The following is a 26165-nucleotide window of genomic DNA, read 5'->3' on the forward strand; positions in this document are numbered from 1 at the left end:
TCTGTATGAGCCCCGTCCAACATGTTATAGTCCTATGTTTTTGTGTTGGTGTAGTAATGGATATATATATATATATATATACCTCTAAGTATACAATCTAAATGTATCTAAATACACAAGGAACTGCATAAATATCCTTTATATTTTTCTGTTTCAACCCATTTTGACGTTTTGATTTCGATGTCAAACATTGGCCCTGTTACCGAGTTCCAAACTGCCTCTTGAAGCAACGTCGGCACCAGAACTGTTCGTCGGGAGCTTCGTGAAAATGAGTTTCCGTGGCCGAGCGGCCGCACACAAGCCTAAGATCACCATGCGCAACGCCAAGCGTCGGCCGGAGTGGTGTAAAGCTCACCGCCATTGGCAGTGCCTTCAGGATGTATTCATACCCTTTGACCTCTTCCACTTTTTGTTGTGTTAAATTGACTAAATTCAAAATGGATTTCTCACCCTATACACATATATACACTATACATCCCATAATGACACAGTGAAATGTTTTTAGACATGACTGCTAATTTATTGAAATTATTATTCTGTTTCTTTTTTATTTTTGTTCTGATAAACTCTCCAGTCCTTAACAATTACAAGCATACCCATAACATGATGCAGCCACCACTATGCTTGAAAACATGGAAAGTGGTACTTTTGTAATGTGTTTTATTGGATTTTCCCCAAACATAACGTTTTGTATTCAAGACAAAAACGTTAATTGTTTTCCAGTATTTCTTCAGTGCCTTGTTGCAAACCGGATGCACGTTTAGGAATAGTGTTGTTCTGTACTGGCTTCCTTCTTTTCACTCTGTCATTTAGGTTAGTATTATGGAGTAACTACAATGTTGAAAACAATCACAGCCGTTAAACTGTTTTCAAGTCAGTTAAGAACTGGGGAGTTTTTCCAGAACAAAAACCCGAAAGGGTATGAAATGACTGCGTTTAATGAGTTAAGCACAGGCAAAATCCTAGAGAGAAACCTGCTTTCCACCAGACGCCGGAAGAGGATAATTAACCTTCCAGCACCTTCCAGCAGGACAACAACATAACACAAGGCCAAATTTATGCTGGTGTTGCTTATCAAGAAGAATGTTCTCAGAGTTGCAGAGTTACAGTTTGGACTTAAAATCTACTTGAAAACCTGAAAATTGTTGTCTAGCAATGATCGACAACCATTGTGAAAAATGTTGTAAAATGATAATGAGCTAATGTTGCACAATCCTCATGTGGAAAGAAAGCTCTTAGAGACTTACTCGGACGCTCAGCTGTAATCTCGGCCAAAGCTTCTACAAAGTATTGACTCTGGTACGAATACTTTATGGAAAAGAGATTTCTGTATTTCATTTACAATAAATTTGCCAAAAAATGTCTAAACCTGTTTTCACTTTGTCATTATGGGGTATTGTGTGTAGATGGAGGGGGGGGGGGCTGTAACACAACAAAATATTTGGGCTGTAACACAACAAAATGTGGAATAAGCCAGGCTAAAGGCAGGCTAAGCTCCAGTCATGTTTGACTAATGTATAATAATGACAAATAATTACCATTTTAACATCTACAGACTTAATTATGTGGACATAAGCGAGGCTCTGGTTCTGATGAAATGGTCACAAGACCCAAGAGTGAAGGGCCGTGCCTACTTCACATCACCCACCTTGAATCAGAGCGGAGGCCGTCAGTATTTGGAAGCAATTTAACCATAAAGTTAATCGTTTAAAACCTGGGATGTTTTATGTAATTTTATGAAGCATGTCTGTCTTGGTTTCAAACTATCCTCGCTAAAATACGGCCATAGAAATGTTGAGGGAATTATTTCATAAAAACCTAACATGCCGTTGAAACCAGCATTTCTCTCATGTTTGCCAAAGGCATACTCCTGGTTTTATTAATCCTGGTCTGATTGATGCGTCTTTCAGATCTCCTCGCTTCATTTCTAATTCATATTTTCATCTCTGTCACATGAAACAGCTTGTGCCTGTGGTGGCCTTTTGTGTTTATCCTCTAATTTCATTTTGGAACATTCGCGCTTTGGCTACCAAGTGTGTTATTTAGTTTGGCTACCAAGTGTGTTATTTAGTTTGGCTACCAAGTGTGTTATTTAGTTTGGCTACCAAGTGTGTTATTTAGTTTGGCTACCAAGGGTGTTATTTAGTTTGGCTACCAAGTGTGTTATTTAGTTTGGCTACCAAGTGTGTTATTTAGTTTGGCTACCAAGTGTGTTATTTAGTTTGGCTACCAAGTGTGTTATTTAGTTGTAATTGTAATGTTTTGATAGGCTACCAAGGGTGGCCAACCATCCTCCAGGATAAACTTAAAGGGGCAGTGTTGTTTTTTGAGACGGGCTTGAATATGGAGAGAAGCCAATGGCCAGAGTGTTGCCTCCATTTTGTTTGATTCTCTATGTTAAAAAGTATGGTAATGGATTTTTATTTTGTAAAGTGGTTCTTTGCATCATACAATAAGGTAAAAATTGTTTTACATACCTTTTTTTGGAGGGGGGGGGGGACACAAGTGACGAGCTTTCGAAAAAAACTATCTTGCCTACTTAATGTTAAAACAATTTCTTTGAAGTTTTTTAATAAATTTGAATATATGTAGCTAGCTTTTAACGTAAATACCTGCAGTCCACTTGTGCGTTAGGAGATAAAGATCTTCATTTCACCTGTCACATTATTTGACATTATGGAGCTCACCGTAGTTCCCCAGAACCGTTGAGCCAGTCACGTGTTTTTGTTGTTGTTTTTTGTTTTGTAAATGGCTCAACGGGAGAATGCGTAAATCCAGGTGTGTAACTAACTTGCTAGTTATCTCAGTAGGTAGCTTAATTAATAAGGAGACGGGGGCATCGAATCACAGGAGGTTGGTGGCACCTTTTAATTAGGGAGGATGTGCTCGCGGTAATGGCTGGAGCAGAACGGTATCAAATACATCAAACACGGTTTCCACGCCGTTCCATTCGCTCCGTTCCAGACATTATAATGAGCCGTCCTCCGGTGCATCATACATAAAGTGATAGATTTCTGTTTGTGTTTTGAGAAGTCCTAGGACTTTGGATGAATTATCTGTACAGCTGCCACTGCGATCTTGATTTCCTTGCGTATTTTCTCCTCTTCGTTCTCTGCCCGAGCAGACAGGCCCGTTGCCCTTGCGACTCCAGACTCCACACAGACACAGCAGGTACACATGCTGTTCCAGATCCACTACTGTTCTTCCTTCAGACGTGCAGGCCATTTGTACAATCCCTCTCGTTCATATTTCTCTTGTAAATGTCGAAACTCACCAATTTGTCCTTGTACATTTTGTTAGCTACTACCTAATATAGGCAATCCAGCTCAAGTTATAGGTGTCTTTTTGTAATTCGTTTATTTTCATTTTAGCGCTCATTAGCATATTTTGCTAGCAGCCTCTGTGGAAATTTCGTTAGTACTTGTGCCAATTTTGTGCCTCTCACCCTTTAAAAAAAATTTGGGTTAGCGTTCTGATAATAAATGTGGGTGGGTTGTTTTAGCGCCCCCTTGTGAATTTCGGCAGTAATAGCGTAAATCCCAGGATGAGAGAAGGATGGTAATGACGATGTGAACATCTGGATAATGGCTCAACTCTACTAGGTAGTAAGTGTGGATACTGGGACAGAGAAATAGACGTGACCTCAATGACTACCTGCCTGCCTGTCTGACCGATGTTCCTCTCTCCACAGTGACCCAGAAGCACTCAACGATTTTCTTCATGGATCAGAGATACATGTACGTGGCTGCTAATTGACCTGCATGGATGGTTATGATGCTTCTATTGTACTTACCAAAGCTAAGGAGGTAGCTGGATTGTGTTTCATAGCAGTTGATTTGACAATGAGGATGGGTGTGGTTGACTTCCAAGCACCAGATATCAGCTAACAGAACAGGCTACTTCTCTTGGGCCGTAGCGTCAGTGACACATTGAGGTCAACACGTGCACTGGCTACCACACACACACACACACACACACACACACACACACACACACACACACCTCCCCGTCCCTCCAACGGGGTTTCTGCGTCCATGGCTCTGCTACTGCTTATGGTTTCTTGCTTTGTGTCTGGTCTGTATGGTGGATCTGTGTGTCTGGTCTGTATGGTGGGTCCGTGTGTCTGGTCTGTGTGGTCGGTCTGTGTGGTCGGTCTGTGTGTCTGGTCTGTATGGTGGATCCGTGTGTCTGGTCTGCGTGGTGGATCCGTGTGTCTGGTCTGCGTGGTGGATCCGTGTGTCTGGTCTGTATGGTGGGTCCGTGTGTTTGGTCTGTGTGGTCGGTCTGTGTGTCTGGTCTGTGTGTCTGGTCTGTATGGTGGATCCGTGTGTCTGGTCTGTGTGGTCGGTCTGTGTGTCTGGTCTGTATGGTGGATCCGTGTGTCTGGTCTGTGTGTCTGGTCTGTATGGTGGATCCGTGTGTCTGGTCTGTGTGGTCGGTCTGTGTGGTCGGTCTGTGTGTATGGTCTGCATGGTGGATCCGTGTGTCTGGTCTGTGTGGTCGGTCTGTGTGATTTCAACCCTGCCTTGTCACCTGATTAATCCACGATGACCAGTACTAGTCTAACACTAGCCCTCTTCTGCTTCGCTTCCCTCCCTCCCTCCCTCCCACCTTTAAACCACTTTGCTGCCCCTCCTCAATTCCGGGTCATTGGTGGGTTTGTTTGTCTGTCTCGCTCTCCCTGTCTGTCTCGCTCTCCCTGTCTGTCTCGCTCTCCCTGCATTTTTTGGCTGTCCATGTGGTGTGACCTCCCTCCGGCCTATTCTGTCTGTCGTTCTGTCCTATCCTGTCTGCGTCTGTCGTGTCTGTCTGTAGCTGGACACTGACGACCTTTTGGATGGCTCTAACGACCCCTCCAGCTCGTTCTTCTCTTCTGTTGGGGTGAGTAATGGCTCTTCCCCACTCTGACCTCTGACCCTCCTGTCTCCATTCATATATGTAGCATGCATCTCTCCCCCACCCTGCCAGTAACACACATCCACACACACCAAGCTCTGATGGCCCTGGGCTGGTTGGTAGGAGCCATGACACTGTGGGGGTCTAAGGGTCCTGTCTGGGGGGCCTGTCTGGTCAACATCTCCACGTGTGAGGCCTGTCCAGGCTGATCTCAGGCCTGCTCAGTTTAACCCATTCCTTCCCATCTCTCCTCATCTCTCCTCATCTCTCCTCATCTCTCCTCATCTCTCCTCAGCTCTCCTCTCCTCAGCTCTCCTCTCCTCAGCTCTCCTCTCCTCAGCTCTCCTCTCCTCAGCTCTCCTCTCCTCAGCTCTCCTCTCCTCAGCTCTCCTCTCCTCAGCTCTCCTCTCCTCAGCTCTCCTCTTCTCTCCTCAGCTCTCCTCAGCTCTCCTCTCCTCAGCTCTCCTCTCCTCAGCTCTCCTCTCCTCAGCTCTCCTCTCCTCAGCTCTCCTCTCCTCAGCTCTCCTCTCCTCAGCTCTCCTCTCCTCAGCTCTGCTCTCCTCAGCTCTGCTCTCCTCTCCTCAGCTCTCCTCTCCTCAGCTCTCCTCTCCTCAGCTCTCCTCTCCTCAGCTCTCCTCTGCTCTCCTCTCCTCAGCTCTCCTCTCCTCAGCTCTCCTCTCCTCAGCTCTCCTCTCCTCAGCTCTCCTCTCCTCAGCTCTCCTCTCCTCTCCTCTCCTCTCCTCTCCTCTCCTCTCCTCTCGTCCTCCATCACAACGCTTCACTGTTCTTCCTTCTCTCTCCTTCATAGTGCCACGTTCCAGAGGTCCCACCCCCAGTCCAGCTGTCGTCCAATGAGCAGCAAGGCCTGCCCCGGGTCAGCGTGGACCTGGACTTCCTGGAAGATGATGTCATCCTGGACGGGTCGCCGGGCGACGACGGTAGCAACGCGATGGAGCCATGCGACATCCTGCAGCAGAGCCTGGCGGAGGCGAACATTACAGAGCAGAGCCTGCAGGAGGCCGAGGCAGAGCTGGACCTGGGCTCCTTCGACCTCACCATGCCAGGTCTGACTCAGGTGGTCCAGACCCTGCCCTGTACAGACAGCCTGACTGGGTCTGGAGGGACCGCTGCGGGGGTGGGGCTCCCCATCTTCCCTGGAGCTCCAGGCTCCTCCGCCACCCCTCCCCAGGCCACAGCTGACATGCTGGGCTCGGTGCTGGCCCAACAGGGCCTGGAGTTTGGGCCCCAGGTCATGAACAAGGCCCAGGCCATCAGTATGCAGCCTTTCATGCAGCAGGTGGCAGGCCTGGGTAACGTCACCCTTCAGCCAATCGCCTCCCTCCAGGCCCTACCTAACGGCTGTCAGTCAGGACACCTGGGGCTGGGACTGGGGCAGATACAGGTGATGGGCCAGCCCACTGTGATGACTATGAACCAATCAGGACAGTCCATCCTGGCCAAGGGTATGGGAGGATACCAGCTGCACCAGCCTGGCCCCGAGGCACAGGGGGCAGGTGGGCAGGGTGGACTTGGAGGAGGACTTCTGATCCAAGGGGGAAAAGCCACTCTGGGACCTCCTGCTTTAAACGGACCAGCGGTGTGCGGTACCACAGGAACCTTGGTTGGGTTCAGTAGCCCCGGACTGGCACAACATGGGCAGAACCATCCCCAAGGACAGATCATGCAGAACTTGATCGTCCAGCGAACTCCGACCCCCATCCAACCCAAACCCCCTCAGGGTGGCGCAGCCATCCAGCCCAAACTGTTTAAGCAGCAGCAGGCCCAGCCACACGCCTTCCAGAATGAAGCCAACAAGGCTCTAGGGGTGCAGCATGTCCCTGTCTCCGCTGCCCAGAATGTAGCCTTCCTGACAGGCAAGCCTGGCGCCAACGTGGTCCTGACCTCCCAGGCAGGGCTTCCCCAACAGGCTCTGTTCAAACAGCAGACAGCCCACCACCCCTCTGGGAAAGCTCTCAGTGTCCACCTGCTCAACCAGCCCGGCAGCATCATGCTGGGGGGCCAGAACCACCAGTTCCTCCTGCCACAGCAGCTAGCCGGGGGTCAGATCCTCACGCAGCACCCTGGGGGCCACATCATCACCTCCCAGGGGCCTGGGGGCCAACTGATAGCCAATCAGATCCTGGCTCAGCACCAGAACATCAACCTGGGCCAGGTGCTGATGTCTCAGGGCCACATCCAGCTGCAGCCGGGTCAGATGGGTGTGGGACATCAGCTTTTCCAGATGCCTGTTACCCTCTCCCAGAGCCAGACCCACCCGGTCACGGGCCACCAGGCCCACACGGTGATCCAGGGCATGCCCCTGCAGAACTCCCTGGCCATGCTGAGCCAGGTGGAGGGGGTGAGTCCTGCTGTCAGCCTGCAGCCCGCTCTGCAACCGCAGCCGGGGGGCGTTCCCAGCAGTGGGATGGGCGGGGCAGCTGCCATGGCACAGGGCCAGCCTGGGGAGAGTGGGAGCTGTACAGACCAGGCAGCCCATCCTGGACAACCCCCCCAGCACTCCTCCATCCTTTCTATGCAGGCTGGGCCCTCTGTCTCTGTGGCTGTCTCTGTCCCCTCCTTATCTCCATCCTTATCTGTGTCCTCCACGTCAGCCCAGCAGCAACACAGCCCCGGGAGCAGGGTGCTCTTCACAGGGCCACAGGGCTCCAGCATGATCCTCAGCCAGGAACACCTCCAGATGTTTCTCCAGCAGGTCAGTATGGCCCAGCTTCTACCTCACCTTTCTACCTTTCTACCTCACCATCTCTCTACCTCACCATCTCTCTACCTCACCATCTCTCTACCTCACCATCTCTCTACCTCACCATCTCTCTACCTCACCATCTCTCTACCTCACCATCTCTCTACCTCACCATCTCTCTACCTTTCTACCTCTCTACCTCACAATTATACCTCTCTACCTCACCATCTCTCTACCTCACCACCCCTCTACCTCTCTACCTCACCATCTCTCTACCTCACCACCCCTCTACCTCTCTACCTTACCATCTCTCTACCTCACCACCCCTCTACCTCTCTACCTCAACCTCTCTACCTTCCTACATCTCCCCCTCTACCTTTCTCTTTCCCCCCTACCTCTGGCTATTCTCCATGGTACAGACTGTAGGCTAGATACTGTATGTTATCTGGCTAGATACTGTATGTTATCAGGCTATAGACTAGACTTGTTCATTTATCAGTCTAGATACTGTATGTTATCTGGCTATAGACTGTAGGCTTGTTCATTTATCTGACTAGATACTGTATGTTATCTGGCTATAGACTTGTTCATTTATCTGACTAGATACTGTATGTTATCTGACTAGATACTGTATGTTATCTGACTATAGACTGTAGGCTTGTTCATTTATCAGACTAGATACTGTATGTTATCTGACTAGATACTGTATGTTATCTGACTATATACTGTAGGCTTGTTCATTTATCAGACTAGATACTGTATGTTATCAGACTAGATACTGTATGTTATCTGGCTATAGACTGTAGGCTTGTTCATTTATCAGACTAGATACTGTATGTTATCTGGCTATAGACTAGACTTGTTCATTTATCAGACTAGATACTGTATGTTATCTGGCTATAGACTGTAGGCTTGTTCATTTATCAGACTAGATACTGTATGTTATCTGGCTATAGACTAGACTTGTTCATTTATCAGACTAGATACTGTATGTTATCTGACTAGATACTGTATGTTATCTGACTATAGGCTGTAGGCTTGTTCATTTATCAGACTAGATACTGTATGTTATCTGACTATAGACTGTAGACTTGTTAATTTATCAGACTAGATACTGTATGTTATCTGACTATAGGCTGTAGGCTTGTTCATTTATCAGACTAGATACTGTATGTTATCTGGCTATAGACTGTAGACTTGTTCATTTATCAGACTAGATACTGTATGTTATCTGGCTATAGACTGTAGGCTTGTTCATTTATCAGACTAGATACTGTATGTTATCTGGCTATAGACTGTAGGCTTGTTCATTTATCTGACTAGATACTGTATGTTATCTGACTAGATACTGTATGTTATCAGACTATAGACTGTAGGCTTGTTCATTTATCAGACTAGATACTGTATGTTATCTGGCTATAGACTGTAGGCTTGTTCATTTATCAGACTAGATACTGTATGTTATCAGACTAGATACTGTATGTTATCAGACTAGATACTGTATGTTATCTGGCTATATACTGTAGACTTGTTCATTTATCAGACTAGATACTGTATGTTATCTGACTATAGACTGTAGGCTTGTTCATTTATCAGACTAGATACTGTATGTTATCTGGCTATAGACTGTAGACTTGTTCATTTATCAGACTAGATACTGTATGTTATCTGGCTATAGACTGTAGACTTGTTCATTTATCAGACTAGATACTGTATGTTATCTGACTATAGACTGTCGGCTTGTTCATTTATCAGACTAGATACTGTATGTTATCTGACTATAGACTGTATGTTATCTGGCTATATATAGACTTGTTCATTTATCTGACTAGATACTGTATGTTATCTGACTATAGACTGTATGTTATCTGGCTATATATAGACTTGTTCATTTATCTGACTAGATACTGTATGTTATCTGGCTATAGACTGTAGGCTTGTTCATTTATCTGACTAGATACTGTATGTTATCTGACTAGATACTGTATGTTATCTGACTATAGGCTGTAGGCTTGTTCATTTATCAGACTAGATACTGTATGTTATCTGGCTATATATAGACTTGTTCATTTATCTGACTAGATACTGTATGTTATCTGACTATAGACTGTATGTTATCTGGCTATATATAGACTTGTTCATTTATCTGAGTAGATACTGTATGTTATCTGGCTATAGACTGTAGGCTTGTTCATTTATCTGACTAGATACTGTATGTTATCTGGCTATAGACTGTAGACTTGTTCATTTATCAGACTAGATACTGTATGTTATCTGGCTATAGACTGTAGGCTTGTTCATTTATCTGACTAGATACTGTATGTTATCTGACTATAGACTGTAGGCTTGTTCATTTATCTGACTAGATACTGTATGTTATCTGGCTATAGACTGTAGGCTTGTTCACTTATCTGACTAGATACTGTATGTTATCTGACTATAGACTGTAGACTTGTTCATTTATCTGACTAGATACTGTATGTTATCTGACTATAGACTGTAGACTTGTTCATTTATCAGACTAGATACTGTATGTTATCTGGCTATAGACTAGACTTGTTCATTTATCTGACTAGATACTGTATGTTATCTGGCTATAGACTGTAGACTTGTTCATTTATCTGACTAGATACTGTATGTTATCTGGCTATAGACTGTAGGCTTGTTCATTTATCAGACTAGATACTGTATGTTATCTGGCTATAGACTGTAGGCTTGTTCATTTATCTGACTAGATACTGTATGTTATCTGGCTATAGACTGTAGACTTGTTCATTTATCTGACTAGATACTGTATGTTATCTGACTAGATACTGTATGTTATCTGGCTATAGACTGTAGGCTTGTTCATTTATCTGACTAGATACTGTATGTTATCTGGCTATAGACTGTAGACTTGTTCATTTATCAGACTAGATACTGTATGTTATCTGGCTATAGACTGTAGACTTGTTCATTTATCAGACTAGATACTGTATGTTATCTGACTATAGACTGTAGGCCTGTTCATTTATCAGACTAGATACAGTATGTTATCTGACTATAGACTGTAGGCCTGTTCATTTATCAGACTAGATACTGTATGTTATCTGGCTAGATACTGTATGTTATCTGGCTATAGACTGTAGGCTTGTTCATTTATCAGACTAGATACTGTAGGCCTGTTCATTTATCAGACTAGATACTGTATGTTATCTGGCTATAGACTGTAGGCCTGTTCATTTATCAGACTAGATACAGTATGTTATCTGACTAGATACTGTATGTTATCTGACTAGATACTGTATGTTATCTGACTAGATACTGTATGTTATCTGACTAGATACTGTATGTTATCTGACTAGATACTGTATGTTATCTGACTAGATACTGTATGTTATCTGACTAGATACTGTAGACTTGTTCATTTATCTGACTAGATACTGTATGTTATCAGACTAGATACTGTATGTTATCTGGCTATAGACTGTATGTTATCTGACTAGATACTGTATGTTATCTGACTAGATACTGTATGTTATCTGACTAGATACTGTAGACTTGTTCATTTATCTGACTAGATACTGTATGTTATCAGACTAGATACTGTATGTTATCTGGCTATAGACTGTATGTTATCTGACTAGATACTGTATGTTATCTGACTAGATACTGTATGTTATCTGACTAGATACTGTAGACTTGTTCATTTATCAGACTAGATACTGTATGTTATTTGGCTATAGACTGTAGGCTTGTTCATTTATCAGACTAGATACTGTATGTTATCAGACTAGATACTGTATGTTATCTGGCTATAGACTGTAGGCTTGTTCATTTATCTGACTAGATACTGTATGTTATCTGACTAGATACTGTATGTTATCTGACTAGATACTGTATGTTATTTGGCTATAGACTGTAGGCTTGTTCATTTATCAGACTAGATACTGTATGTTATCAGACTAGATACTGTATGTTATCTGGCTATAGACTGTAGGCTTGTTCATTTATCAGACTAGATACTGTATGTTATCTGACTATAGACTGTAGACTTGTTCATTTATCAGACTAGATACTGTATGTTATCTGGCTATAGACTGTAGGCTTGTTCATTTATCTGACTAGATACTGTATGTTATCTGGCTAGATACTGTATGTTATCAGACTAGATACTGTATGTTATCAGACTAGATACTGTATGTTATCTGGCTATATACTGTAGACTTGTTCATTTATCAGACTAGATACTGTATGTTATCTGACTATAGACTGTAGGCTTGTTCATTTATCAGACTAGATACTGTATGTTATCTGGCTATAGACTGTAGACTTGTTCATTTATCAGACTAGATACTGTATGTTATCTGGCTATAGACTGTAGACTTGTTCATTTATCAGACTAGATACTGTATGTTATCTGACTATAGACTGTCGGCTTGTTCATTTATCAGACTAGATACTGTATGTTATCTGACTATAGACTGTATGTTATCTGGCTATATATAGACTTGTTCATTTATCTGACTAGATACTGTATGTTATCTGACTATAGACTGTATGTTATCTGGCTATATATAGACTTGTTCATTTATCTGACTAGATACTGTATGTTATCTGGCTATAGACTGTAGGCTTGTTCATTTATCTGACTAGATACTGTATGTTATCTGACTAGATACTGTATGTTATCTGACTATAGGCTGTAGGCTTGTTCATTTATCAGACTAGATACTGTATGTTATCTGACTATAGACTGTCGGCTTGTTCATTTATCAGACTAGATACTGTATGTTATCTGACTATAGACTGTATGTTATCTGGCTATATATAGACTTGTTCATTTATCTGACTAGATACTGTATGTTATCTGACTATAGACTGTAGGCTTGTTCATTTATCAGACTAGATACTGTATGTTATCTGGCTATAGACTGTAGACTTGTTCATTTATCAGACTAGATACTGTATGTTATCTGGCTATAGACTGTAGACTTGTTCATTTATCAGACTAGATACTGTATGTTATCTGACTATAGACTGTCGGCTTGTTCATTTATCAGACTAGATACTGTATGTTATCTGACTATAGACTGTATGTTATCTGGCTATATATAGACTTGTTCATTTATCTGACTAGATACTGTATGTTATCTGACTATAGACTGTATGTTATCTGGCTATATATAGACTTGTTCATTTATCTGACTAGATACTGTATGTTATCTGGCTATAGACTGTAGACTTGTTCATTTATCTGACTAGATACTGTATGTTATCTGGCTATAGACTGTAGGCTTGTTCATTTATCAGACTAGATACTGTATGTTATCTGGCTATAGACTGTAGGCTTGTTCATTTATCTGACTAGATACTGTATGTTATCTGGCTATAGACTGTAGACTTGTTCATTTATCTGACTAGATACTGTATGTTATCTGACTAGATACTGTATGTTATCTGGCTATAGACTGTAGGCTTGTTCATTTATCTGACTAGATACTGTATGTTATCTGGCTATAGACTGTAGACTTGTTCATTTATCAGACTAGATACTGTATGTTATCTGGCTATAGACTGTAGACTTGTTCATTTATCAGACTAGATACTGTATGTTATCTGACTATAGACTGTAGGCCTGTTCATTTATCAGACTAGATACAGTATGTTATCTGACTATAGACTGTAGGCCTGTTCATTTATCAGACTAGATACTGTATGTTATCTGGCTAGATACTGTATGTTATCTGGCTATAGACTGTAGGCTTGTTCATTTATCAGACTAGATACTGTAGGCCTGTTCATTTATCAGACTAGATACTGTATGTTATCTGGCTATAGACTGTAGGCCTGTTCATTTATCAGACTAGATACAGTATGTTATCTGACTAGATACTGTATGTTATCTGACTAGATACTGTATGTTATCTGACTAGATACTGTATGTTATCTGACTAGATACTGTATGTTATCTGACTAGATACTGTATGTTATCTGACTAGATACTGTATGTTATCTGACTAGATACTGTAGACTTGTTCATTTATCTGACTAGATACTGTATGTTATCTGACTATAGACTGTAGACTTGTTCATTTATCTGACTAGATGCTGTATGTTATCAGACTAGATACTGTATGTTATCTGGCTATAGACTATGTTATCTGACTAGATACTGTATGTTATCTGACTAGATACTGTATGTTATCTGACTAGATACTGTAGACTTGTTCATTTATCAGACTAGATACTGTATGTTATTTGGCTATAGACTGTAGGCTTGTTCATTTATCAGACTAGATACTGTATGTTATCAGACTAGATACTGTATGTTATCTGGCTATAGACTGTAGGCTTGTTCATTTATCTGACTAGATACTGTATGTTATCTGACTAGATACTGTATGTTATCTGACTAGATACTGTATGTTATTTGGCTATAGACTGTAGGCTTGTTCATTTATCAGACTAGATACTGTATGTTATCAGACTAGATACTGTATGTTATCTGGCTATAGACTGTAGGCTTGTTCATGTATCAGACTAGATACTGTATGTTATCTGACTATAGACTGTAGACTTGTTCATTTATCAGACTAGATACTGTATGTTATCTGGCTATAGACTGTAGGCTTGTTCATTTATCTGACTAGATACTGTATGTTATCTGGCTATAGACTGTAGGCTTGTTCATTTATCTGACTAGATACTGTATGTTATCTGGCTATAGACTGTAGGCTTGTTCATTTATCTGACTAGATACTGTATGTTATCTGGCTATAGACTGTAGACTTGTTCATTTATCAGACTAGATACTGTATGTTATCAGACTAGATACTGTATGTTATCTGGCTATAGACTGTAGGCTTGTTCATTTATCAGACTAGATACTGTATGTTATCTGACTATAGACTGTAGACTTGTTCATTTATCAGACTAGATACTGTATGTTATCTGACTATAGACTGTAGGCTTGTTCATTTATCTGACTAGATACAGTATGTTATCTGGCTATAGACTAGACTTGTTCATTTATCTGACTAGATACTGTATGTTATCTGGCTATAGACTGTAGACTTGTTCATTTATCTGACTAGATACTGTATGTTATCTGGCTATAGACTGTAGACTTGTTCATTTATCTGACTAGATACTGTATGTTATCTGACTATAGACTGTAGGCTTGTTCATTTATCTGACTAGATAATGTATGTTATCAGACTGTAGGCTTGTTCATTTATCAGACTAGATACTGTATGTTATCTGGCTATAGACTGTAGACTTGTTCATTTATCAGACTAGATACTGTATGTTATCTGGCTATAGACTGTAGACTTGTTCATTTATCTGACTAGATACTGTATGTTATCTGGCTATAGACTGTAGGCTTGTTCATTTATCTGACTAGATACTGTATGTTATCTGGCTATAGACTGTAGGCTTGTTCATTTATCAGACTAGATACTGTATGTTATCTGGCTATAGACTGTAGACTTGTTCATTTATCAGACTAGATACTGTATGTTATCTGACTAGATACTGTATGTTATCTGGCTATAGACTGTAGACTTGTTCATTTATCTGACTAGATACTGTATGTTATCTGACTAGATACTGTATGTTATCTGGCTATAGACTGTAGACTTGTTCATTTATCAGACTAGATACTGTATGTTATCTGACTAGATACTGTATGTTATCTGGCTATAGACTGTAGACTTGTTCATTTATCAGACTAGATACTGTATGTTATCTGGCTATAGACTGTAGACTTGTTCATTTATCTGACTAGATACTGTATGTTATCAGACTAGATACTGTATGTTATCTGGCTATAGACTGTTGACTTGTTCATTTATCAGACTAGATACTGTATGTTATCTGACTAGATACTGTATGTTATCTGGCTATAGACTGTAGACTTGTTCATTTATCAGACTAGATACTGTATGTTATCTGGCTATAGACTGTAGACTTGTTCATTTATCTGACTAGATACTGTATGTTATCTGACTAGATACTGTATGTTATCTGGCTATAGACTGTAGGCTTGTTCATTTATCAGACTAGATACTGTATGTTATCTGGCTATAGACTGTAGGCTTGTTCATTTATCTGACTAGATACTGTATGTTATCTGGCTATAGACTAGACTTGTTCATTTATCTGACTAGATACTGTATGTTATCTGACTATAGACTGTAGGCTTGTTCATTTATCTGACTAGATACTGTATGTTATCTGGCTATAGACTGTAGGCTTGTTCATTTATCTGACTAGATACTGTATGTTATCTGGCTATAGACTGTAGACTTGTTCATTTATCAGACTAGATACTGTATGTTATCTGGCTATAGACTGTAGGCTTGTTCATTTATCAGACTATAGACTGTATGTATTATTTTATATTATATGATTTTATAGTAAGAAGAATATAATTGAACTTAGCTTAATAAAATATAAAGGATATTTTTCCCATTCAGAAGTGTGCACATATGAAGTGTCTGTGTTGAGCATAATAGACATCATTTGAAACAGGTCTTATACGCTAGATTTAGAGTTATTTGACAACTTTAGTTGTAAATTATACAAACCTTGGAATGTGTTAGAAATCAAAAGATATATCGGCTGCATGGTGGGACTATAGACTATTGATGACTTCAGTAAGTTTGCTGTCTGTTCCTTGCCTCCGGCTGCACAAGCTGTTCTCTCATCAAGTGATCACATTTTCACCCATCAGACTATTCTCAGTTGAATATTGTCTTTACTAATATGTCAAATGAGTTTTGATTTATCAAATTTGGCAGGAACAGGGTCAAGAATGAAAAATACATTATGTGACTGGAGGCCACTTTCCCTCCGTTATGTTTTTCATTCATCTCAGGCTGGCTACTCCAGTGATGTTGCTGTGGGACAGGTGACATCCCAAACTGTGGTGTTGCTGTGGGACAGGTGGCATTCCAAACTGTGTATACCGTGATGTTGCTGTGGGACAGGTGGCATTCCAAACTGTGTATACCGTGATGTTGCTGTGGGACAGGTGGCATCCCAAACTGTGTATACCGTGATGTTGCTGTGGGACAGGTGACATCCCAAACTGTGTATACCGTGATGTTGCTGTGGGACAGGTGACATCCCAAACTGTGTATACCGTGATGTTGCTGCGGGACAGGACACATCCCAAACTGATGTTGCTGTGGGACAGGTGGTTTCCAAACTGTGTATACCGTGATGTTGCTGCGGGACAGGTGTGGTCACTTCAACCCTGCAGCCCAGTGCTTCATTTGGGGAAACTAAGTGAAATCTGTTCGAGAACATCAATAATAACATGTTTTCACAACGTTACAGAGTGCATTAAGTATTCAGACCCCTTCTGTTTTTCCACATGTTGTTACGTTACAGCCTTGTTCTAAAACGGATTCAATTCATGTTTTTCTTCATCAGTCTACACACAATACCCCATAATGACATCACCATACCCCATAATGACATCACAATACCCCATAATGACATCACCATACCCCATAATGACATCACCATACCCCATAATGACATCACAATACCCCATAATGACATCACCATACCCCATAATGACATCACCATACCCCATAATGACATCACCATACCCCATAATGACATCACGATACCCCATAATGGCATCACGATACCCCATAATGACATCACCATACCCCATAATGACATCACCATACCCCATAATGACATCACCATACCCCATAATGACATCACGATACCCCATAATGGCATCACGATACCCCATAATGGCATCACGATACCCCATAATGGCATCACGATACCCCATAATGACATCACCATACCCCATAATGACATCACGATACCCCATAATGACATCACGATACCCCATAATGGCATCACGATACCCCATAATGACACCACCATACCCCATAATGACATCACGATACCCCATAATGACATCACGATACCCCATAATGGCATCACCATACCCCATAATGGCATCACCATACCCCATAATGACATCACCATACCCCATAATGACATCACCATACCCCATAATGGCATCACCATACCCCATAATGACATCACGATACCCCATAATGGCATCACGATACCCCATAATGGCATCACCATACCCCATAATGGCATCACCATACCCCATAATGGCATCACGATACCCCATAATGACATCACGATACCCCATAATGGCATCACGATACCCCATAATGGCATCACGATACCCCATAATGGCATCACCATACCCCATAATGGCATCACCATACCCCATAATGGCATAGCAAAAACAGATTTAGACTTTTTTTCTAATTCATTAAAACTAAAATGAAATATCACATTTACATAAATATTCAGACTCTTTAATCAGTACTTTGTTGAAGCACCTTTGATTACAGCCTCAAGTCTTCTTGGGTATGACGCTACAAGCTTGGTACATCTGTATTTGGGGAGTTTCTCCCATTCTTCTCTGCTGATCCTCTCAATCTCTGTCAGGTTGGATGGGGAGTGTTGCTTCACAGCTATTTTCAAATCTCTCCAGAGATGTTCGATCAGGTTCAAGTCCGGGCTCTGGCTGGGCTACTCAAGGACATTCAGAGACTTGTCCCAAAGCCACTTCTGCGTTGCCTTGGCTGTGTGCTTAGGGTCTTGTCCTGTTGGAAGGTGAACCTTCACCCCAGTCTGAGGTCCTGAGCATCCTGGAGCAGGTTTTCATCTACTTTACTCCGTTCATCTTTCCCTCGATCCTGACTAGTCTCCCAGTCCCTGCTGCTGAAAAACCTCCCCATAGCATGATGCTGCCACCACCATGCTTCACCGTAGGGATGGTGCCAGGTTTCCTCCAGATGTGACGCTTGGCATTCAGACCAAAGAGTTCAATCTTGGTTTCATCAGACCAGAGAATCTGGTAAACTCCAAGCAGGCTGTCATGTGCCTTTTGCTGAGGAGTGGTTTCCGTCTGGCCACTCTACCATAAAGGCCTGATTGGTGGAATGCTGCTGAGCTGGTTGTCCTTCTGGAAGGTTCTCCCATCGCCACAGAGGAACTCTGGAGCTCTGTCAGAGTGACCATCAGGTTCTTGGTCACCTCCCTGACCAAGGCCCTGCTCCCCCGATTGCTCAGTTTGGCCGGGTGACCAGCTCTAGGAAGAGTCTTGGTGGTTCCACACTTCTTCCATTTCAGAATGATGTTTTTGACGACCTTCAATGCTGAATTATTTTTGATATCCTTCACCAAATCTGTGCCTCGACACGATCCTGTCTCTGTGCTCTATGGACAATTCCTTCATGGCTTGGTTTTTGCTCTGACATGCACTGTCAAACTGTGGGACCTTATATAGACAGGTGTGTGCCTTTCCAAATCATGTCCAATCAATTGAATTTACCACAGGTGGACTCCAATCAAGTTGTAGAAACATCTCAAGGATGTTCAATGGAAACAGGATGCACCTGAGCTCAATTTAGATTATCATAGCAAAGGGTCTGAATATTTATATTTTTTTCAAAAATCTCAAAAAAACTGTTTTCTCTTTGTCATTATGGGGCATTGTGTGTGTGTCTTGAAGTTTAATAAAAAATTGTTTAAATTTTAGAATAAGGTTGTAATGTAACAAAATGTGGAAAAAGGTCATTACGACCTGAGGGTAGTTAGAGCCCTGAGTACCAGGCCATTAGGACCTGATGGTCGTTAGAGCCCTGAGTACCAGGCCATTAGGACCTGATGGTCGTTAGAGCCCTGAGTACCAGGCCATTAGGACCTGATGGTCGTTAGAGCCCTGATTACCAGGCCATTAGGACCTGATGGTCGTTAGAGCCCTGAGTACCAGGCCATTAGGACCTGATGGTCGTTAGAGCCCTGAGTACCAGGCCATTAGGACCTGATGGTCGTTAGAGCCCTGAGTACCAGGCCATTAGGACCTGATGGTCGTTAGAGCCCTGAGTACCAGGCCATTAGGACCTGATGGTCGTTAGAGCCCTGAGTACCAGGCCATTAGGACCTGATGGTCGTTAGAGCCCTGAGTACCAGGCCATTAGGACCTGATGGTCGTTAGAGCCCTGAGTACCAGGCCATTAGGACCTGATGGTCGTTAGAGCCCTGAGTCCCGGGCCATTAGGACCTGATGGTCGTTAGAGCCCTGAGTACCGGGCCATTAGGACCTGATGGTCGTTAGAGCCCTGAGTACCGGGCCATTAGGACCTGATGGTCGTTAGAGCCCTGAGTACCAGGCCATTAGGACCAGGCCATTAGGACCTGATGGTCGTTAGAGCCCTGAGTCCCGGGCCATGAGGGCCCGCTGGTCGTTAGTACTACCAACGTCTGTCCAGAGTGCATAAGAGGAGATTACAGTGGTTCAATGGTCACATATAATTTGATTTGAATGTGGTCAGGACCCACGACTGCCGGTATGGCAGGAAAACTGTCACCGCAACACCCATACTCTCTACCTCTTTACCTCTCTACCTCCACCCCTCCTCTCTACCTCTCCTCTTTACCTCTCTACCTCCACCCCTACCTCTCCTCTTTACCTCTCTACCTCCACCCCTACCTCTCCTCTTTACCTCTCTACCTCTACCTCCACCCCTACTCTCTACCACTCCTCATCTACCTCTCCTCTCCTCACTATCTCTACCACTCCTCCTCTACCTCTCCTCTCCTCACTATCTCTACCACTCCTCCTCTACCTCTCCTCTCTACCTCTCCTCTCTACCTCTCCTATTTCCTCTCTACCTCCACCCCGTCTCTCTGCCTCTCCTCTCTACCACTCCTCCTCTACCTCTCCTCTCTACCTCTTCTCTCTACCTCTCCTATTTCCTCTCTACCTCCACCCCTTCTCTCTGCCTCTCCTCTCTACCACTCCTCCTCTCCTCACCATCTCTACCACTCCTCCTCTACCTCTCCTCTCCTCACCATCTCTACCACTCCTCCTCTACCTCTCCTCTCTACCTCTCCTCTTTCCTCTCTACCTCCACCCCTACTTTCTACCACTCCTCCTCTACCTCTCCTCTCCTCACTATCTCTACCACTCCAGTCTCTGTTGACATTGTTGTTGATCTGAAGTGAACAGTTAATATTGGCCAACAAGATAAGAGTGATGCGTCGTGGATGATATACTGATTCCAATGGTACCTGACCTACCTACCTCTGGTTTCCTATTTTACTCATCTTCTCCATTTTTCTCTGCTCTCCCTCCCCCCCCCTCTCTCTCCCCCTCTCTCCCCCTCTCTCTCCCTCCCTCTCCCTCCCTCCCTCTCCCTGCCTCCCTCTCCCTGCCCCCCCCCCCCCCTCTCTCTCCCCCTCTCTCCCTCTCTCTCTATCCCCCTCCCTCCCTCTCCCTGCCTCCCTCTCCCTGCCTCCCTCTCCCTGCCTCCCTCTCCCTGCCTCCCTCTCCCTGCCTCTCTCTCCCTGCCTCCCTCTCCCTGCCTCTCTCTCCCTGCCTCTCTCTCCCTGCCTCTCTCTCCCTGCCTCTCTCTCCCTGCCTCTCTCTCCCTGCCTCTCTCTCCCTGCCTCTCTTATCTCTCTCTCATCTCTCTCTCTCTCTCCATCCCTCTCTCTCCTCCCTCTCTTCTTGAATCGTTAATGTGCCCATGTCAGGACCAGCGACAGACAGAGAATGACCCCGCCCCCTCTGTCTCAGTGGGCGTGCCAGCGTCCGTTATCGTCAGCAGCAACAGCAGCTCTGGCAACACACCCTCGGGTCTTGACAGCCAATTAGCTGAGGCAGCAGTGGTAAACCAGGTAGACAATACGCCCCTTAATGCTAAGCCCCACCCCTTGTTGCTGCCACTCTGTTAGGACATTGTCTGCCTCTCTCTCTCACTCCCTCTCACTCCCTCTCACTCTCTCTCACTCTCTCTCACTCCCTCTCACTCTCTCTCACTCCCTCTCACTCTCTCTCACTCTCTCTCACTCTCTCTCACTCTCTCTCACTCCCTCTCACTCTCTCTCACTCCCTCTCACTCCCTCTCACTCTCTCTCACTCCCTCTCACTCTCTCTCACTCTCTCTCACTCCCTCTCACTCTCTCTCACTCCCTCTCACTCTCTCTCACTCCCTCTCACTCCCTCTCACTCTCTCTCACTCTCTCTCACTCCCTCTCACTCTCTCTCACTCCCTCTCACTCTCTCTCACTCCCTCTCACTCTCTCTCACTCCCTCTCACTCCCTCTCACTCCCTCTCACTCTCTCTCACTCCCTCTCACTCCCTCTCACTCCCTCTCACTCCCTCTCACTCCCTCTCACTCTCTCACTCCCTCTCACTCTCTCTCACTCTCTCTCACTCCCTCTCACTCCCTCTCACTCTCTCTCACTACCTCTCACTCCCTCTCACTCTCTCTCACTCTCTCTCACTCCCTCTCACTCTCTCTCACTCTCTCTCACTCCCTCTCACTCTCTCTCACTCTCTCTCACTCTCTCTCACTCTCTCTCACTCCCTCTGCACAATTTGTTTCCTGTAAATCACCAGTCCGTTGTCATAACTCTCACTTTGTTTCACATGCATGTGTTCCTGAATGTGACATCACTACTCATGTATAATACTAGACCTGTCATATCTCATCATAATAGACCTGTCATACCTCATCATACTAGACCTGTCATACCTCATCATACTAGACCTGTCATACAGTGCCTTGCGAAAGTATTCGGCCCCCTTGAACTTTGCGACCTTTTGCCACATTTCAGGCTTCAAACATAAAGATATAAAACTGTATTTTTTTTGTGAAGAATCAACAACAAGTGGGACACAATCATGAAGTGGAACGACATTTATTGGATATTTAAAACTTTTTTAACAAATCAAAAACTGAAAAATTGGGCGTGCAAAATTATTCAGCCCCCTTAAGTTAATACTTTGTAGCACCACCTTTTGCTGCGATTACAGCTGTAAGTCGCTTGGGGTATGTCTCTATCAGTTTTGCACATCGAGAGACTGACATTTTTTCCCATTCCTCCTTGCAAAACAGCTCGAGCTCAGTGAGGTTGGATGGAGAGTATTTGTGAACAGCAGTTTTCAGTTCTTTTCACAGATTCTCGATTGGATTCAGGTCTGGACTTTGACTCGGCCATTCTAACACCTGGATATGTTTATTTTTGAACTATTCCATTGTAGATTTTGCTTTATGTTTTGGATCATTGTCTTGTTGGAAGACAAATCTCCGTCCCACTCCATCAGGTTTTCTTCCAGAATGGTCCTGTATTTGGCTCCATCCATCTTCCCATCAATTTGAACCATCTTCCATGTCCTTGCTGAAGAAAAGCAGGCCCAAACCATGATGCTGCCACCACCATGTTTGACAGTGGGGATGGCGTGTTCAGGGTGATGAGCTGTGTTGCTTTTACGCCAAACATAACATTTTGCATTGTTGCCAAAAAGTTCAATTTTGGTTTCATCTGACCAGAGCACCTTCTTCCACATGTTTGGTGTGTCTCCCAGGTGGCTTGTGGCAAACTTTAACCGACACTTTTTATGGATATCTTTAAGAAATGGCTTTCTTCTTGCCACTCTTCCATAAAGGCCAGATTTGTGCAATATACGACTGATTGTTGTCCTATGGACAGAGTCTCCCACCTCAGCTGTAGATCTCTGCAGTTCATCCAGAGTGATCATGGGCCTCTTGGCTGCATCTCTGATCAGTCTACTCCTTGTATGAGCTGAAAGTTTAGAGGGACGGCCAGGTCTTGGTAGATTTGCAGTGGTCTGATACTCCTTCCATTTCAATATTATCGCTTGCACAGTGCTCCTTGGGATGTTTAAAGCTTGGGAAATCTTTTTGTATCCAAATCCGGCTTTAAACTTCTTCACAACAGTATCTCGGACCTGCCTGGTGTGTTCCTTGTTCTTCATGATGCTCTCTCCGCTTTTAACGGACCTCTGAGAATATCACAGTGCAGGTGCATTTATACGGAGACTTGATTACACACAGGTGGATTGTATTTACCATCATTAGTCATTTAGGTCAACATTGGATCATTCAGAGATCCTCACTGAACTTCTGGAGAGAGTTTGCTGTACTGAAAGTAAAGGGGCTGAATAATTTTGCACGCCCAATTTTTCAGTTTTTGATTTGATAAAAAAGTTTGAAATATTCAATAAATGTCGTTCCACTTCATGATTGTGCCCCACTTGTTGTTGATTCTTCACAAAAAAATACAGTTTTATATCTTTGTTTGAAGCCTGAAATGTGGCAAAAGGTCGCAAAGTTCAAGGGGGGCGAATACTTTCGCAAGGCACTGTACCTCATCATACTAGACCTGTCATATCTCATCATACTAGACCTGTCATATCTCATCATACTAGACCTGTCATACCTCATCATACTAGACCTGTCATATCTCATCATACTAGACCTGTCATATCTCATCATACTAGACCTGTCATATCTCATCATACTAGACCTGTCATATCTCATCATGCTAGACCTGTCATATCTCATCATGCTAGACCTGTCATATCTCAGCATGCTAGACCTGTCATATCTCATCATGCTAGACCTGTCATATCTCATCGTGCTAGACCTGTCATATCTCATCATGCTAGACCTGTCATATCTCATCATACTAGACCTGCTCCTCTCCCATCCTGCTCCTCTCCCTTCCTCCGGCTCCTTGCTCCTCTCCCCTCCTACGGCTCCTTGCTCGTCTCCCCTCCTCTCCCATCCTGCTCCTCTCCCATCCTGCTCCTCTCCCATCCTGCTCCTCTCCCCTCCGCTCCCCTCCTCTCCCATCCTGCTCCTCTCCCCTCCTACGGCTCCTTGCTCCTCTCCCCTCCTCTCCCATCCTGCTCCTCTCCCCTCCTCTCCCATCCTTGCTCCTCTCCGCTCCTACGGCTCCCTGCTCCTCTCCCCTCCTCCGGCTCCTTGCTCCTCTCCCCTCCTCTGGCTCCCTGCTCCTCTCCCCTCCTCCGGCTCCCTGCTCCTCTCCCCTCCTCCGGCTCCCTGCTCCTCTCCCCTCCTTCTGCTCCTCTCCCCTCCTCCGGCTCCCTGCTCCTCTCCCCTCCTCCGGCTCCCTGCTCCTCTCCCCTCCTCCGGCTCCCTGCTCCTCTCCCCTCCTCTCCCATCCTTGCTCCTCTCCCCTCCTCTGGCTCCCTGCTCCTCTCCCCTCCTCCGGCTCCCTGCTCCTCTCCCCTCCTCTGGCTCCCTGCTCCTCTCCCCTCCTCCGGCTCCCTGCTCCTCTCCCCTCCTCTCCCATCCTTGCTCCTCTCCCCTCCTCTGGCTCCCTGCTCCTCTCCCCTCCTCCGGCTCCCTGCCCCTCTCCCCTCCTCCGGCTCCCTGCCCCTCTCCCCTCCTCCGGCTCCCTGCCCCTCTCCCCTCCTCTCCGGCTCCCTGCTCCTCTCCCCTCCTCTGGCTCCCTGCTCCTCTCCCCTCCTCTGGCTCCCTGCTCCTCTCCCCTCCTCTGGCTCCCTGCTCCTCTCCCCTCCTCCGGCTCCCTGCTCCTCTCCCATCCTCTCCCATCCTTGCTCCTCTCCCCTTCTATGGCTCCTTGCTCCTCTCCCCTCCTCCGGCTCCCTGCTCCTCTCCCCTCCTCTCCCATCCTTGCTCCTCTCCCCTTCTATGGCTCCTTGCTCCTCTATTGACTACAGTGACTGTGATACCCCCCATTTGCTCCAGTCTCTCTACCCCTCTCATGCAACAACTGGGTTTTGCCCCAAACCTAGATGCCCAACCCCTTCTATTCCCAGAAACCCCTTGGCTTAAACCTTCCCAGAACCCGCGTCCACCGGTTCCCCTCAGCATAATAACACAAGATCATCTCTCCTCCTTTCAACTGTCTCTCGCAGGCCAGGCAGAATGCTACACCTTTTTGGCTTTCTCATCGTGTTGTGTTTCAGGTTGGAGGATGGACTTGTTCTTTTCCACGGGCAGTAGTATAACACTAGCCCTAGTTTTCCTGTAGAAACTGACCAGCAGGGTGCTTGTGTCTCTGTGTGGTCCTCACAACCTGTTCTCTCTGAAAGTTGATCATGTGTGTCATCATGCTGTCCCCTGTATATAGCCTCCACATTGACTGCTGTTTTCGTTCTGATGTCCTGTATCTGCTTGTCCTCTCCTCCTCTCTCTCCTCCTCTCTCCAGCTCTCCTCCTCCTTTCTGTCCTCTCTCTCTGTCCTCTCTCTCTCCTCCTCTCTGTCCGCTCTATCCTCTCTATCCTCTCTGTTCTGCTCCTCTCTCTCCTCCTCTCTCCTGCTCTCCTCCTCCTTTCTGTCCTCTCTCTCTGTCCTCTCTCTCTCCTCCTCTCTGTCCTCTCTAATCCTCTCTGTTCTCTCTAATCCTCTCTGTTCTGCTCCTCTCTCTGTTCTGCTCCTCTCTCTCCTCCTCTCTCTTGCTCTCCTCCTCCTTTCTGTCCTCTCTTTCCTCCTCTCTGTCCTCTCTAATCCTCTCTGTTCTGCTCCTCTGCTCTCCTCCTCACTGCTCTCCTCTCCTCTGTCCTCGCTCCTCTCTGCTCCTCTCCTGTTTTTGCTTGATGTCCTATACCTGCCTGTGCTCCTCCTCTGCGCCTCCCTGCTCTGCTCCTTACCGCTCCTCCTCTGCTCCTCCCTGCTCCTCCCTGCTCCTCTCTGCTCCTCCCTGTTCCTCCTCTGCTCCTTTCT

General features: G+C 44.8%; 1 protein-coding gene across 8 annotated transcripts in view; it reads left to right on the top strand.

Moving 5' to 3' along the window:
- Positions 1–26165, top strand: part of bicra (BRD4 interacting chromatin remodeling complex associated protein) — an 87094-nt gene that overhangs the window by 13877 nt on the left and 47052 nt on the right. For 6 of the 8 annotated variants that reach the window (XR_005039434.1, XR_005039435.1, XM_036962171.1 and 3 more), the window contains exons 3-6: positions 3692–3737; positions 4816–4881; positions 5705–7609; positions 21176–21319. Coding sequence is in view for 6 of the 8 variants with exons in the window: in XM_036962171.1 (XP_036818066.1) it covers positions 3692–3737; positions 4816–4881; positions 5705–7609; positions 21176–21319 (2161 nt within the window). In the remaining 2 variants the exon portion in view is untranslated. The remainder of the gene's footprint in view (positions 1–3691; positions 3738–4815; positions 4882–5704; positions 7610–21175; positions 21320–26165) is intronic. The other 2 variants (XM_036962177.1, XM_036962173.1) reach the window with 2 other exon arrangements.

Source organism: Oncorhynchus mykiss, chromosome 24 (genome assembly GCF_013265735.2).
Source record: "Oncorhynchus mykiss isolate Arlee chromosome 24, USDA_OmykA_1.1, whole genome shotgun sequence".
In the NCBI taxonomy this organism is placed as follows: domain Eukaryota; kingdom Metazoa; phylum Chordata; class Actinopteri; order Salmoniformes; family Salmonidae; genus Oncorhynchus; species Oncorhynchus mykiss.